Consider the following 16902-nt stretch of genomic DNA (forward strand, 5'->3'; position numbering starts at 1 on the left):
CTCCACCCCCCAGCCCTGCAGCCTGACACGAGGCATTATTGTACATCAGCAACATTGATCAGGGAATTCAAATGTTTAGTGTGTTACGGGCGCCCGATGATCATATTCTCTAGTATAAAAATGTAAAACATGAAGAGTGCTGGCGTCACAGGCCCTTATCCACCTGTCTGGAGGACTGAATGGAGAAGGACTCATCTGGCAAATGGAATGGGGAGGGAGGAGGTGATGTGAATTGCTAATGCATATAGTTCACGTGTACAGGTCCTTCATTCCCCGTCCTAAAGCTAGACTGCGTTTGCTGCTGCCCAGTTCTACGGCTAACAAATAAAGAGAGGCTCATCCCTTGCAATGAATCAGGCTGATAGCGAAGTATTTTCATAGCTAGTTAAAGAAGAAATTATTGTGTCACGAATAAACTGTCCCCCCGCCTTCTCAAACACAGAAATATGAATGCAGGACCCACACCTTATGTCACTCATCATTTTCAAAAAGAGTGCAAAACGCGTGTAACACACTACCACAGCTGAGGAGTAACATGTTAGACTCCCTTAGTATGGGTGTAAGTGTCAACCTAAGGTGAAATGCAGCGGTGAATCCGGCCCTGGGTTTCCAAATACCTGTCTGCAGGAACAAGTACCTGAGGTCAGCTATTCAGCCGGCTTCAACTGGCGTTGGGCCACTGAAGTCAATGGAGCTATGCCAATTCCCAACAAGCGAGGAGCTGGTGCAAGCCCAGATTTGAAGATTGCAGGCTGCACCCGCTGAGACGAGACTTGATTATTTGGCCCCAAAGATGCAATCTTACCCCGGAGGCGTGGCCTTTTCAAAGCCTCATTTGCTGCCTGGCAAGTGTTGGGTTGTTCTGGTTTCGTAGAAGGGCTGCTGCTGCTGCTCACCTGATTGCGACAGGAATGATTGTCTGAAATGGAAAGGCAGATTTGCTCATTACTTCTGCTACTGCAGGGAAAACACGACAAGGGCCATCACTTCAGGGCATGAGCTGATCACGAGGCAGGGACAATAAAAAAAATCCCTCCTGCTATGGTATAATGATGCACAAGGGGCTAGGTCGTTTGTGGTTTTCTTGTTTGTTGTCATTTCTGTGCCTCCCACTGGAGCACACAGTACAGGGCATTACAGGAGATGGTGCACTGAGCTACCAGCAAAATTGGTCCCTCCTAGAAGTGCCCAGTGCTTACAAATATGAAAAAATGACAGTATTGTCTCAAGAAAGTTCCCCCCCACACACACTCGTACACCAGCTATTCCAGTCCTGCGCTCCCCACATCCAGATCTGCCAGTGCCCCTCAATCCACATCCCAGCATCCTCTGTTATTCCACTCCTGGGACTTTCACACACGGATCCACCACAGCACTATAACCCAGTCCCAGAACATCTCATGCCAATCCTGTGAGGGCCTCTCCTGAGCAGAAGTAATCATTTGTATCATACAACGTAAGAGTCAGAGTGGGCTATTTCATTTTTGAGGGGAACAAATGAGTGAGAAATTACTGAAACTACCAAATTGTGATCTAAAGCAGATCTGGACTCAGATATCTTGTGATGAAAGGTTCACTGTGCTTCTGAACCTCCATCTATACAAATACAAGATCAGATTAAGCAATAGGGTGGATTGGAACATGTACTATATACAACGCCTGCATGAATATGTTTCTCATTGGAACATGTGGTTTAATCAAAATCAAATGTTGACTTTGATGAAAATTTCCCACATTCCAACCGGGAGATTTGAAACAAAAAATGTTTCAAATCAACTTGGTGAAATGCAGTGGCATTTTTTGTTTTAAAATGTCTATTCAAAAGAAAAAAAAATTGTTTTGAAACAAAAACAATCAAACATCAATCTATTGACTTGTTTTATTTTGATCCAAAGTGTCAGAATTTTCCATTTCGACATTTCTGATGCAAAACTTTTTGGAGTTTTTCATGTCGCAATTTGTGTAAAAATATTTTTGACTTTTCATTCTGACTGGGAACAGAAAATAATTTTGAAGCATTGACATTTCCCGTGAAAGGACAAATTTTCAAACAGCTGTAATTATAGACTAGTATAGACTATTTCGTGTGTAATATGTCCTGTCAGACAGCTGACATTACAGGCCAAATTCTGCTTGTCTCACTCATGCAAGTTGTCCCGTTGACCTCAGTGGGTCTACTCGTGTGAGTAAGGCTGGCAGGATTTCAGCTTACTTAGTATGTATGTGATGACAACACAGGGCACCTCTACATAGCAGCTGGGAGGTAGAATTCTCAGCTTGGGTAGCCAGACACTCAGTAGCTCTGCTTGTGCTAGTACCCAAGGGCTTGCCTACACTACTCAGCTTTTAGCGACAAGGCCTTGTGTCGACACAGCCTTGTCGCTAAAAGTCAGCATGTGTAAACGCTTTTTTCGGTACTTGGCCGGCACGTTTGCCGACAAAATACTTCCAGCCCCACACACACCGGGCCAGAACCTCAGCTAGTGTAAAGCAAAATAGCTCCTTTGGCTTCAGTGTGTGACTTCAATGGCACTACAACTTACACCTGCTAAGGAGCTGATCCATCTGTTTGTCAAATCGCATTGGAACTTGTTAAATGGGGGAGGGATAGCTCAGTGGTTTGAGCATTGGCCTGCTAAACCCAGGGTTGTGAGTTCAATCCTTGAGGGGCCGCTCAGGGCAAAATCAGTACTTGGTCCTGCTAGTGAAGGCAGGGGGCTGGACTCAATGACCTTTCAAGGTCCCTTCCAGTTCTAGGAGATGGGATATCTCCATTAATTTATTTGTTTAAAAAGGACCCCCGTTCATTCTCCTCCCCCATCTCCTGGAGTACTTGGCATTTCATGAACCAGGACTAGCCGTCGCAATTCAGCAGTTTGTGACCCTTAACAAACCAAAGAGTTACTTTTTGTTGGCTCTTGGGCCAAATTCATCCCGTTCACTTAAATGGATTCACACCAGGGATGAATGGGGGAACATTATAAATGAAACCAATAAGAGATGAAATTACCTATTTTCCTGCTGAGCTTGATGTAAAGCACTAGTAGGAGAACAACATAGAAGATAGAGGTCACACCTGAGATGAGAACGTTTATCCACCAATAAAAACACATGCTGAGGGAGAGAAAACAATCAGGTTATGTCAGATCTTCCAAGTGCTGATGGGCTGACATGGTTTCAGATAGGACGTTGTTTTTAAGGTGATTTCCCAAAGACTTTGGGAAAGATTTTCAACAGTGACCAGTGGTTTGAGGTTGCCAAGCTTTTGGGGGTCCAATTCGAGACAAACTAAATCCGATTTTGGGTGCTCTGCACTTTCTGAAAAAAATCTGGCCCCTTTAAGGAATCTCAAGTTAAAAGACATCCAAATAAGACAGTGATGAGCATGGCATAAGAATCTATATAGAATAGGATAGAAATTGGACTCCTAAAAATGGAGACACTCTAAAATCACTAGTCACTTTTGAAAATCTTGGCCTAACTGACTATCAGACCTGGTTGCCCAGCAAGAATATATAGTTGCCCCAGTGACAGCCAAAATGAGATTTTAAAAATAAGCAGAGAGGAGTCCGAAGCCCTTGGGTCTGGACACCCTTGAATTTTAATGCCTTCAAATTCTGGAGCCCATTTCTAGTTCTACAGATCGGGTTACAGGGGAGAAAACCAACCCCCCAACTCCATGGGGAAATCGATCACCAACTCCCTTTCATAGCAGATTTCTCCCTCGAATAAGCAGCACTAATGGCCCCTGCTCCATACCGTGGTTGGGCGCACCGAGAGGAAGAGCTGTTTTATGCAGCGCTTACCTGAGACTAATCCTCCCAGCAGAGAGTCTTCACAGGCACGAAAAAAGCTGAACAAGTTGCTGAGGGTTTCTAAGGAGAGAGAAAGAGACAGGGCAGGGATATCCAGGGACCTAATAGCGAAGAGGCAGCAGTGTCTTCGGGGCCAGATGAACACACAAAGGAACATGGCTGGGTCCCCCAGGCTCCAATAAAACAATAATAATACTATGCACGTGTATATCGCATAACAGTGGGGAAACTCAGGAACAGGGAGGCTGAGCAATTTGCCCAGAGCAACACAAGGGCCCAGTGACTGAGCCAGGAATGGAACCCAGAATGCCTGACTCCCAGTCCCATGCTCTGACCACTAGACTCAGCTCCCTCCTGTGCCCTCTGGGGCTGTCTATTGCACTCCTCTTGGCTTTCATTCCCCTGGAGCTGCCCTGAACCACAGAGGTTAAAACCATGCAATACCTCCTGGAACGCCCTACGGCAGCTACCAATAAGGGGATCAATTCATGCTAGCAATGGCACTGCGCTGTACTGGGCAAACAGCAGCTTCCATAAGTCTTTCTTACCATCCACTGAACCTTATGTGGACTTGAGTGGGTGATGCTTCCCAGCCAACTGCAATAAGGGGACGGAACTGATGGAGAAAAAATGCAACAGTCTAAGCAGAGTGATGCAACAAAGAAAAGAAACCGATGATGCACTAACATAAACGGAGTGGCAAGGGGATAAAAAAAAAATAGCAATGGAATGGACTGTGTGCTGGAAATGAGGGTAGGGCCGCCTGGGCGGGGGGGAGGGGTAAGTGGGGCAATTTGCCCCAGGCCCCGCAGCGGCCCCCACGAGAATATTCTATGGTATTGCAACTTTTTTTATGGAAGGAGCCCCCCGAAATTGCTTTGCCCCAGGCCCCCTGAATCCTCTGGGCGGCCCTGAATGAGGGAAGAAGTAGGGTTAGGAGGAGACATGATCATCATTAGGCCAGACCCCAGCCAGTTCCATTGACTTTAATGCCGATTTCCACCAACCAAGGTTCTGTCCCATTAGGTTTCTACAGGGGCATCAGTCTGGTAGGACTTTTCCAAAGCTGCAAAAATTAGTTGTAGGAAAATAAACAAATAAAGAGCCTTCCTCTTATTTCTAATTCATGGTCTATCTTTTATGAAGTGTTGTTCCTAGGCCTATCTAACAAATTCTCCATTCTGTGACAAACTCATTGGGTTGCCCTGGGGTAACCAAGGGGAGAATACAACTCGCTTTGGCTTGTAGGGGAGGTTTTCCATTGACTTCAGTGGGAGTTAGAGCAAGACCTGGGAGGGGAATCTAGTTGTAGCCATGATAGGAATCCAGATATGCATCACGCCTGTTTTGCATTGTAATGTCCCCTCCTGTTGTTTGTACATGCAATTATTTCCCATATGCTTTGCCTTACCCCAATTTACTTTATATGTATTGCCATAATAAAAATGTTTTAGAGGGAAAAACAAAGGCCTGCAGCAACAGGTGCTTAATAAAAACTTGACACAGTCACAGATAATACAGAACTGTAAATAATAATGTAATTCCCCTGTCCCCCAGCGTCTACCTCCATTAGACCGCCACTATCTCACATTCTCCCCAGGATAGCTGACACGGGAGCAGGATTAGGTTTCTATAAGGGATTCTCTACATAGTATATATTGAGAGGTTCATAAAAAGGACTTGACACCAATGAGAAAACTACTTCTTATCCAATTTTAACATTTGGCTAGATGACACATTTTCAATGCAAAGCTCTGTTGACTGCAAATTGTGGTCCTGCTGCATGACAGACTCTTACTTCAGCGGTACTTCCGATTGCAAAGAACATCAGTGTCATTCCGAAGAGTATGTTTCTCTGTGGGTCCTGAAAGGTGCATAGCAGCGACAATTCAATTGACTTCAGTGGGAATAAAATTGCACTATCAGGATTCAGCATCTCTCCGTGCTTGGTCCAAATGGTGCAATTCAGGCCCTAAATTATTCAGTAACGAATAATAATACCTAGCTCTTATATAGTGCTTTGCAGCCAAAGATCCCAAAGTAAGGCTACTGTAGCCTCAAACATGCAGACTGAGAGTTGCAAAACGAGAGCTCCATTAAGCACCCTCTACTCACATGAGTAGTCTGTACTCACATAAGCAGCCCCATTGACTTTGGTGGGTCAATTATGTGACTAAGGCCCATAATTAGCCATGGCTAATGAGAGAGAGAGGAAATATTCAGTTGCTAATTTTCAGCTGCACGATGTGATAACACACCAAGTGAGCTTTTCTCCGGATGAGGCATGAGAGAATTTGCAGAGCATTATGCAAATTTGGGTTATTTAAAAAAAAAAATGGCGTATTTGGCTTTCTTTGCCAGCGGTTGGGACTTCCATAGAATGCTCCTGCATTGATCCAGTGCCACGTGCCACTGTGGCATTCTTTGGGTTTGTCTATACCGTCTCCAACAGCGAGCCTCCCAGCCCGGGTCAACAGCTTCGAGCTAGGGGGGCTTCATGCCGGCGTTCTAAAAATAGCCGTGTAGACAGCACTTTGAAGATGCAGCCTGAGCCACAACTTCAATGCGCTGTTTATATAGTTATTTTTAGCATGCTCGTGTGAACCCCACTAACCTAAATCTGCCCATCCAGGCTGGGAGGCCCCAGATCAGGAAAACACTTTGTCTCCAATGAGGGCTCCCTGAAGAGGGATGCTTCACCGAATTGGGGCCTTTGGGCCAAGATGTAGCTGACTGTTTTCTATGAGTTTTACCAAAAGACGACAACACGCTCCAGAGCTCTGTGATCCCAGAGGGTGTGGGAAAGCATTAGGGTGTCTCAGCCACCTCTGCTAACCATTCCCAACACTGAAAAACAGGGACATTTTGTGGGGTCTTTCTGGTGTATATGTTACAAAGGCCTGTTCCGCAAGGTTTGCTTCGGTGGAGTTTTATTGACTTTAACCTACAACTGGAAACCGTAATCATTACACTCTGCATAAACCTCACTGGCCATGTTTTAAAGGTTAAAATAGTCATTACATGAGTGGGGCAGAAACACAACTCCGTGTGTGTGCGTGTGTGTCCACTGCCCTTCTCAAGGGGGCCCTGATCCTTGACTGGAACTTCTGAGCACTACCGCAATCCAATAATTCATCACAATTAGTACATACATTAAATAAATAATAATAATAAACCTAAAATGTGTTTTTCATAATTTTATCCTTTTCTTTTAAATGCCCCCAAAAAGCATCTGAAAAATACAATTTAAAAAAAGATGAAGTAACAAATAAAAGCCACAAACCATGAGTGCAGAAAGTTAGGCTCCTAAACCCATTAAAGTCAGGCACCTAAATAAAGGAGGTTGGATTTTCAATGTGCTGAGCACCGGGAGCTCCCAATGGGATTTGTGGGCCCTCAGTACCTCTCAGAAAAAAATCACACCTCTTTTATTTAAAGCCTACTCGTGGACTTAACAGCCTAACGTTAGGTACTAAGACCCAGACCCTCAAAGGTATTTAGGCGCCTTACTCTCATTGATTTCATTGGGGGATAGGCGCCTGTTCTAAATACCTTTGAGGATCTGGCACTCAGGTCCTGATTCAACAAAGCCCTCAGGCACTTTTGAAAATCCTAGTGTAAGCTAATTAGGTGCCCAAATTCCACTGCAAATTAATGGGAATCGGGCACCCACTTCCCTTATACGACTTTGAACTTCACAGACTTAAACATGTGCTTAACTTGAAGATAACGCTTACATCCCATTCAAGTTAGTGGGACTTACGCACACGGATAAAGTTAAACATCCGCTCTGCTGCACTGGGGCCCTCAGCTTGAAACTTTTGGCCATAATATCCAAGAGAATTCAACTTTGTAACTAAGGTTTACAAGCCAGATTTAATTGGCATTGTGTGTTTTCAGTTTTGTAAGGGCATGTTCAGTTTTAGATAAATACTTTAAAATGATCGAATAACTAAAATGAAATAAATGCTTATGTATAATTACTAACAACAAACGTCTCCTATTCAGAGATAGGTTTTAGAGACTACGACGAGAGGAGCCTTAGAAACGAGATAGATAGAGGCTCCGTCTGCACTGCGGATCAGAAAATGATTTTGATCCCAGAACAGAATATCCAAGAGTCGCTCAACAAAACATTTCTCGAGAATCCCATTCAACGTCCCTCTGAATCCATCTTCAATATAATTCTACTTACCGGAAGAGTTAGGCAACTACCAGACTAGAAGTCCATTTCTTGCTTTTTTTCCACTCCCCTATAGAACTGATGCATCCCCCGAAGTATCCTTCTTAGATGGCTGTCATTCTTAAATGGTTCATTTCCTATTGCGGTGCAGGAGATGATGCTGAAGCAGATAGCAATCTGAAAAGTGAGTCGGTGTAAAGGAAATTACAAAGAAAGACACAAATCCAAAATTCACTAGCAGGCATTTTCTTTGCTTACATGGTTATAGTTAGATAGAAGAGATTATTTTCAAAATGTATTTAAATATGTATTTTAAAGATAAAACCTAATGAGATATTGACGGCAGCTGCGCTTGCTTTGCTCATTATGTTCTTTCTGCCCCTCCCCCCCAGCATATTAACACTGCAGATTTTGTGAAGCCTTTATTCTTGTTAGTAGCTCTGGCTCAAGGAAGATGCCCCACTGAAATCAAGGATTTGCAAGGAACTTGTACTACTAATGTCCACTGAATGTAACAATCAAAGGATATGTGCCTGATCCAAAGCCCACTGGAATCACAGGAAAGACTATATTGATGTCAATGAGCTTTGCTGTATGGCCTCAATTCAGCAGAGTGCTTAAGCAAATCCTTAGAGTGAAGCATGCATGTAAGTGCTTCGCTGAACTGGAACTTACATGTACAGCTAGAGTCAAATCTTGCCCTTATTACCGGCCCCTTTGGTTTCAATGCCATGTACACTGCTCCAGGGGCTTGAAGCCAATGGAGTGGTGCAAGCAAACATGCTTGTGTTTTACATTACAGATTCAGGCCTTGATTATGTTCATTTTCCTTCAGCACTCCTGAGCGAGGAGGACGTCCCAGCCTCGTCTAGATTAGGATTTGAAGGGGGTGATGTTAACCCATGCTAACATGGTTAGAGGTCTGGCATAGACAAGACAGTGTAGGCTTCACAATGTGCTAACCTGGCTGAGTTGAAGCATAGGCTTTCTTGAGTTTCTGCACGTTAAAGGCAATGTGCCTTATCCACACTAGGCTTTTAAGGCACATCATTTAGAACCTGTGAATCAACCTGTTCCAACAACACCCCTTTTATCCTGGTCTAGACAAGGCCACACACACACCAAGCAAGTGACCCTAATTAACTGAGTGGGGGAGGAATCATTATTCAGACTGTTTAAAGCGTCTTGGATTGTTGTTAATATCTATTTAATTCAAAGGCTTGAATAAACAATAGGAAGAAAAGCACTTTTGTTAAAGGTTCACCATCCCTGCACCTTCCAATTCAAGTGAGAGGGCCTTACACCATGTACATCCCATCTGAGCTTTGTCTAGACTGGGGTGCTGTTAAGAACATTGCAGCTAACTAAGAGGTGCTAACCAATGCAGTCTAAAAGCCTAGTGTAGAAAAGGCAGTGTAGATTTTAATGGGGATGATGATTCTCACCTCCCTTTGTGAAACACTTTGAGATCTTCTGATGAAGAGTGCCACATAGGAGCTATGTATTACTAATTATTACTAACATGCGTTAAGATGGTGGCGCCCCTGGGGCTGTGAAAGGCTGAAGCGGTACACATACCTAGTGCTGGCCCTGTGTCTAGGGATTCTCATTCCACATGCCGGGGTCCTCCGAGGAAAGTGCTAACAGAAACCAGAAAACACAAGATTGGACCTTCCTGGCATTTCTAGAGGAAAAGATACATTATTAAAATTAAAAAATTCTCAGGACCTTTCCTAACCCATCACAAAGAAGGAACAAACAGGCACAAACTCAGTTATGTAACATATGTTCCTTCCCCTGTGCAGATTCCCTTTAAACACTGGACCTAGCTGCAAGAGGGGGCTCTGAGTTACATGGGGAGGAAACATGCCCTTTGGTATTTATTTTATTTATTTATTTGCTCTAATTTAGAGTTGAGACCATCCCTGCTACTGGCTCAGTTTGTCTGGCTTCCCCCCGGCGTTTCCGCTCATTTGCCTGCTCCCTGCTGGCTTTGTCACAATTATCAAATGATCCAATGTCTGCTCAGCCGAGGCTGCCCACTGTGGGCCTTCTTTCCAGTACTGTGTAGGTCCCCATCTTACTGGGACAGGTGGCTGGGAGGAGGTGGCAGACAAGATGGGAGATGTCAGGGAAGAGAAAAGGGGCCGAGAGCACAAGGTGGACGAGAAGAATTTCAGAAGCAGCGTAAAAGAACAGGTTTGCCTCTGTGGAATAGATGGAAGGCAGGGGGTAGGGTCAGTGGCCGTGAATCTGCTTAATTTGAAAGTCTCCATAGGATTAAATAAACCTCACTGTGCACTTATCTGCAGCATTTTTAGATGCTGAATTCAAACCAAAATTAGGGGCTGGCAGACGATTAGCAATGGAAAGTCCCATACTCCATTTCCAGGTCAGATGCTATAATGAAGAATATTCGTTATTACTACTCATATTCCAGGATCCCCTAAAGGCCCCAACTAAGATCAGGGCCCCATTGTGTTAAGTGCTGTAAATACACATACTAAGGAACAGTCCCTGCTCTGAAAAAACTTACAGTATAAATAGACAAGACAGACAGAGAGGGGGAGAAAGGAAGGATTATTTTGCAGATGGGGAACTGAGTCCCAGGGTGAAATTAAATGATTTGTCCACTGTCTCACCTGGAGTCAGTGGCAGAGCCATGGATGGGCCCCCAATCTCCTAAAGTCCCAGTCTGGTGTCTTAACCACAAGACCAACCTCTCTTTCCTGTCTGAGGAGCATGGTGCAATAATCATAGAATCATAGAATATCAGGGTTGAAAGGGACCTCAGGAGGTCATCTAGTCCAACCCCCTGCTCAAAGCAGGACCAATTCACAACTAAATCCCCAAATGGCCCCCTGCAGGATTGAACTCACAATCCTAGGTTTAGCAGGCCAATGCTCAAACCACTAAGCTATCCCTCCCTCACCCACCCAGCTCGCTAGATTAGGCAGATAAGGGGTTCAAATCCAACCCAGGGCTGGTAGTAGAACTGGTAGGAAAACAGGTTTTCCATCCTATAGGAATTTTTGATAGTCCAGCATTGATTTTCATCCTGAATGAGGATAGGAAAAAAAATCCAAATTTCAAACATTTCACAAAATGAAAAATTCAAGCAAATTCATTCCAGAAACATTTTGATATTTTTGAATGAACAAAACCTTCTGACATTTACATCTAATTTTTTTGCTTTGCACAGTCGATTCAAAACAAAAACATTTTGAGTCGACATTTGGACTTGATATCAATTCAAAATGAACATTTTCATTCAGATGTTTCTGGACAGAAAATTAAAAAATAGAATCAATTGATATTTTCCCACAGAGAATTTTGATCAAAGCCACATTTTCCTAGGAAAAAATTCAGTTTAAACTTTTCAACCAGCTCTAGGGCATAGTGGCCAAAAGCTATTGCTAGTTGCTGAGTGTTTAGTGGCCCATATGAAATGAGTTTTGTGACTCCCAACCAGGTCATATCACAAAACCACTCCAGTAAATGGCTGGCTAAAAACACCAAGGATTGATGAGCCCTGAACTCCCCAGATTAGAATAGAAGACCAGTTCCCCATTGCCTATCACTATACCTGTCCTGTAGATAATGAGGTGGCAATGTCAGCTTTAAATCCACTTACATAAATTGTGTTGGTTCGTGCTTTAGTCCCTCTATTGGCCCTGTGAAGCAATCCCTTTCCCCTGGAGGTGTGAGAGGGGAATTCATGCAGCTGAAGATCAGACCACTGATTAAAAAATACTGTAACAGTGTAACGGTAACAGGAAGTGGCTGCTGATCAGACATCTCCACAGGGCTGCTGGCTTTATACATGTTGCCTAATAGAATAAACAGCCCTTGCGAGACCCTGCACCCCCTGCTTCTCCTTGTCTCACTGCCATCTTCTGAAGCTTGCAGAGAAGAGCTCAAGGCAGCTTGGTTTGGGGTCGGTGGAGTGGTAGCTGTACAGTTAAATGCAATGGACCGACATCTCTTGTTGATTTCAAGCCTATGCTGTGTGTCCATCTTTCTTGCTCTGGGAAATAAATGACTGTTTTATGGGCGGAAATCTGCCAGCTGTATTCCTACACACAGAGATGTTCAGCGAGTGTAAATCAGCCTTTTATTTATTATTAGATGTAGTCCAGTAGCTCCCAGGGGCCTCAGTCAAGATTGGAGTCCTATTATGCACTGCAGCCTGAAAGAGCTTACAATGTGCATAGACAAAACAGATGAAAGGGGAAACGGGCACAGAGTGGGGAAGTGATCCATCCACTAGGGTGACCGGACAGCAAATGTGAAAAATCGAGACAGAGGGTGGAGTGTAGTAGGAGACTATATAAGAAAAAGACCCAAAAATTGGGACTGTCCCTATAAAATCAAGACATCTGGTCACCCTACCATCCACGCTCACACAGCAGAGTTGGGAATACAACCCACATCTGAGACATTTAAAGCCATCTATGAGAGAGTTAGACACACAACTCAGGTGTCCAGAAGCTCAGTCCATTGATCTAATCACTGGACCACACTGCTTGCTGATGCAGCAGAAATATTTTGACTCCATCTGTGGACCTAGACCAGGCCATAGTACCTTACTCCACAAATGGTCCTACTGGCAGGTTTACTCGTGTGAGTAAGTGCTACTTGTTGAAAATAAGGGTTGAAGAATCGGGGGCTCTGTGGTCACGTACGCCTTTATGAGTAGCATGCCAGCATTCGTGCACCATCACTCCCAAATCTCAGCCCCTTACCCATCACAGAATCTAATAGCAGAGCCCTTCTTTCAAACTGCATCCAGTGGGCCTCCAGCCCAAGCCAGCACTGAACCCCTCTGGCCTTGTGAGGGGCCATTAGAGGAGAGTTAGAAGCCTCAGTCCTGCTGAGTGGATACATTAAATATTCACCACCATAGCTGGCACCTTTATTGGCAGTCTCTGCAGGGAGGCTGAAAACTGGCTGGGCCCTAGAGAAAGTGTCTGCAAGGCAGGATGGAGGCATCTTGGCAGGGCCATATGGGGAAGATTGCCCACGCTGCACCTGTTCGGTGAAGAGGGAGAAGGTTTTGCTCTCCAGGGCTGCTGTTAATCTGGAACCTCTCCCCAGCAAATTCACTAAAAGGACCGGATCCTCAGCCAGTGTCAATCAATGCAGCTCCCTTGAAGTCAACAGAATCACACCAATTCTCGCCAGCTACGGATCTGGCTTACCAGGTCTCATAACGACAAAGTGTTCACAACAGAAAATGGTACCAGACTCTGCACATTAGCACACCTGAGAGACAACAGAAATACACTTTTATTCCAAGAAGCTAAAAATGTACAATAGATTTAATGGGTGAAAGGAAAAAATAACTATTCAAACACTGAGATTCCTATTTTTCAATACAAGAAGGTAAATTAAAGTCCCTGTAGGTTTGGCTGTGATTCCTTTTAGGCTCTCCCTTACAGCTGGCATCTTGATATGTGCCATGGCAAAGCTTGTCTTGCTAAGGCTCTGTAGATAAAGGGCCAAAACTCAGCCGGTGTAAAACAGCACTTTAAATGGTGCGATGCTGATTTACACCAGCTGAGTTTTGGCCCACAGCCAACCCAGAGAAGCAGCTGGAAATAATTATTTACTCAACAGCAAAGTTAGGCGCCGCAAAGGATCAATCTGAACCTGCTACGAGTTAACAGTGATAATGCCATTGTAGTCTTTGTAATTCCTATAGAGCATTCATCACTACGATAGCTGAGTACCGTAGTTTTCAGAGATCTCTGTTCCTGGTATTTATTGTATGTCATCTGAACACAATCACTAATCATACTTTGCCATCACCAGTGTGAGGATCTTAAGACACAAACATTGTCGAGCTTGGCTCCTCCGTGAGGTAGTGAAACTGAGGGACAGAGGGGGTGAAGTGTCTCGCCCACAGTCACAGTGTGCACGTGACTGAGCTGCGAGAACAGTTTGGCTCTCCCAACTCCCACTCCTGTGGTTTTACTCCAAGATCATCATTCCCTACTAGGTGGGTATTGCTCTTGGTCGGGTGAGGGCTGCACACAATGGGCATTGGAATGATTCATATATGTGGCAAAATCATCCTCTATCCTGAGTGCAGCAGGGCATATTTTCTCATGTCTGAATATGTTCCATGTGAGTTATTCCTTGGTGCCTTGATAATTAAGAATAAAAATGAAGTGTGTGTGTGTGTGTGCGCGTGTGTGTGTGTGTGTGCGTGTGCGTGCGTGTGTGCGGGTGTTGGAGAAACAATTTAATTATTTTTCTATAGCCAGCTATTTACCCTTGTCAGGAACCTTAATTGTGCACTTGCAATTGGATACTTGAGTGGAACTGCACCTGTTTATACCATTAGGGGATCTGGCCAAGTGAGAGCAAGTGCACGATTAGAACAGGAGGGAGTGTTACATTGTGTGAATCTGATGCATCTGATTGATTTCTAGGCAGCTTTGGGACAGTACCAAGACATATCGCCATCAAGAGTGACATTGGACAAAGAGGGACAGCTTGATGCTGTTGGAATGGGAAATGTCAGTGGACTGTAATGGATTATTGAGTCCTTCTTTGAGGTTCTACATATGTCACTCCTTCGGTGAGGGAAAAGGATGTAGGATGAGCACTGACGGAGTCGGGGCCTATGGTGTCTGGCACCTGCTTTGCACTCATGTAAACACCAGGAGCAAGGTCAGGGAGTCAATCCCATCCTATATTTACTGGCTAGGCCTTTCAAGTACAAAACAACAGGGGTGAATTTGGGAGCTCATGGAGGTGAGGGGATCCCATTTGTGCCAATCAGACTCAGCGTACAGTTCCGAAACTACTGACTCGTGTCCCAAAATACGGGCAGGGTCTGAAGCAGCTTTGTACCTGCTGTCGGTGTTGCACATCTAGACAAGCTGGGATGGCTCAGGAACATCTCCCCGAGAGAGGAAAAGGCCCACACACCTCAGTGCGCCCAGGCTCCAGAGACACCAACGCACTCAGCTAAAATCACTCTGTAGGTCAACAACCCCGGAGAAGCAGTGGCAGGGCTGACTCAGCCTATCTGATCAAATAGGCAGGAAGTGAGCCAGGCAGGGAGTGATCAACTGCCCTCTTTGGTACATCAGGGAAGCAAACACAGACATTCAAGCGGGAGGAGACCTGTTCGATCCCCTCTGGTCCTCTGCAGCCTTTTTCTGGAGCACTGTCAGAGCTGACAAAAAGTTTTTTCTCTCCTGCTGATAATAGCTCGTCTTAATTAATTAGCCTCTTAGCGTTGGTAGGGCAACTCCCACCTTTTCATATTCTCTGTATGTGTATATATATCTCCTCACTGTATGTTCCATTCTATGCATCCGATGAAGTGGACTGTAGCCCACGAAAGCTTATGCTCAAATAAATTTGTTAGTCTCAGATGCCACAAGTGCTCCTGTTCTTTTTGTGGATACAGATTAACACGGCTGCTACTTTGAAACCTGTCAGAGCTGAGGCATTGGTTGGTATCGGCTGATTTTCCAAGAAGACAAGTGTCGTGTCAGTGCTTGAACCACTGCATTTGATGCTGGAGGTGGCAGACAGACAGTTCTGGAGGCTGGAGTCCTTTTTTTAGCCCCTAGTCTGGGACAGTGTGAGCAGCAGCAGGAAAAACTTTCCATACACACTGATTCCTACCAGCGTGGGGGTAATTAGCATCCACCTCTGGGAGCAAACACCCGGCCTTGCTCTCAGTGGCACCACATGCCCGATAAAGCATTCATGGGTTTATTTGTACTACAGTCATGGGCTTCAGCGCAGGCTAGCCACTGAGTAATGACCCAGGGACAAGGTGGGCAAGGTAATATCTTTTATTGCACCAACTTCTGTTGGTAAGAGAGAGACACAAGCTATCAAGATTAAAGCTCGGGCAAGCTGCAATCATGCTTTGTGATTGCAGGATAGACATACACTGTGAATAATGCCACCAGGGACAGAACTGAGCTCTTTAAAGCCCCTTTACACAGACAAAACCTTGTTAAGGGGCCTTAATGCAACAAGAATCAGGCCCAAGATGCAGGGCAACAGAGTATCAGGCCCCACAGATTGCAAATTTCTCCTAAAATGCTTACTCCTGATGGGCAGAAGTAGCATTGAAGAGACTATGGTGATGAGACCCTAAACAGAGAGGCAGATGAGCTCTTTGTCCTGTAGTAGGCTGGAGGGAAGGTATAGCCACTATTTAGCTATCAGCTGAACAATCTTTTACCACTGGAGATGTTTATCATGACATTTAATATCATGTCACTGCTCCTACACCCATAAAACTCTGTGGCATTCTCTAGGTGTCCCGTCATCATGACAGGGAATATTCTATTTTCCCTGCTTTCTCGAAAGGCTGCTCAGCCCTGGTGCTCATTGCTGGCATTCCCCTGACAGCCCATGAGGTTGAGACACTGTATTACTTCATGTCTGCACCACAGCTTCTCCACAGTGTAGTGCTCAGAGTCGTAGGGACACCACAGTGTGACTGATAGTCTCACTTCTCCACTCATCTCCTGCCAGCTGACAGAAAACTGCTGGCTTTTAAATAACAAAGTTCATAATCATCCTTAGCATTTCTGTAGCCGTCCATCGCAGGGTCTCAAAGCACTTTAAAGCATTCAGTGAGTCCCACAATGCCCTGTGAGATGGGGGCAGTAGTATTATACCCATTTTACAGATGGAGAAACAAAGGCACAGAGAGGTGAAGGGCCATATCCTGATGGGTGGGTTCCTTCAGCTCCTATAGCTGCTCAGCAGCTTGTGAGGGGATGCAGCACATGGCAAGATCAGACCCTGAGTCACTTGGAAAGTGTATGGAGACTGGAAAGAACCCAGATATCCTGACTTCCGGTCTTATCCACTAACTTCGCTTTGCATCTAGTCAAGCTATATCATGATCATCATGGTAGT

The 16902-nt window shown here is 44.8% G+C and overlaps 1 protein-coding gene across 2 annotated transcripts in view; it reads right to left on the reverse strand.

Moving 5' to 3' along the window:
* The window catches only part of RHEX (regulator of hemoglobinization and erythroid cell expansion), a 28653-nt gene that overhangs the window by 3555 nt on the left and 8196 nt on the right, over positions 1-16902 (reverse strand). The window contains exons 2-7 of one of the 2 annotated variants that reach the window (XM_034767152.1): positions 9577-9682; positions 8011-8175; positions 4364-4431; positions 3807-3875; positions 3011-3114; positions 806-919 (exon numbers count right to left, since the gene is read on the reverse strand). In XM_034767152.1, coding sequence (XP_034623043.1) covers positions 806-919; positions 3011-3113 — 217 coding nt within the window. In that variant the 5' untranslated portion in view covers position 3114; positions 3807-3875; positions 4364-4431; positions 8011-8175; positions 9577-9682. The remainder of the gene's footprint in view (positions 1-805; positions 920-3010; positions 3115-3806; positions 3876-4363; positions 4432-8010; positions 8176-9576; positions 9683-16902) is intronic. The other variant, XM_034767151.1, reaches the window with a different exon arrangement.

The sequence above is a fragment of the Trachemys scripta genome, chromosome 4 (genome assembly GCF_013100865.1).
Source record: "Trachemys scripta elegans isolate TJP31775 chromosome 4, CAS_Tse_1.0, whole genome shotgun sequence".
Classification (NCBI taxonomy): Eukaryota; Metazoa; Chordata; order Testudines; family Emydidae; genus Trachemys; species Trachemys scripta.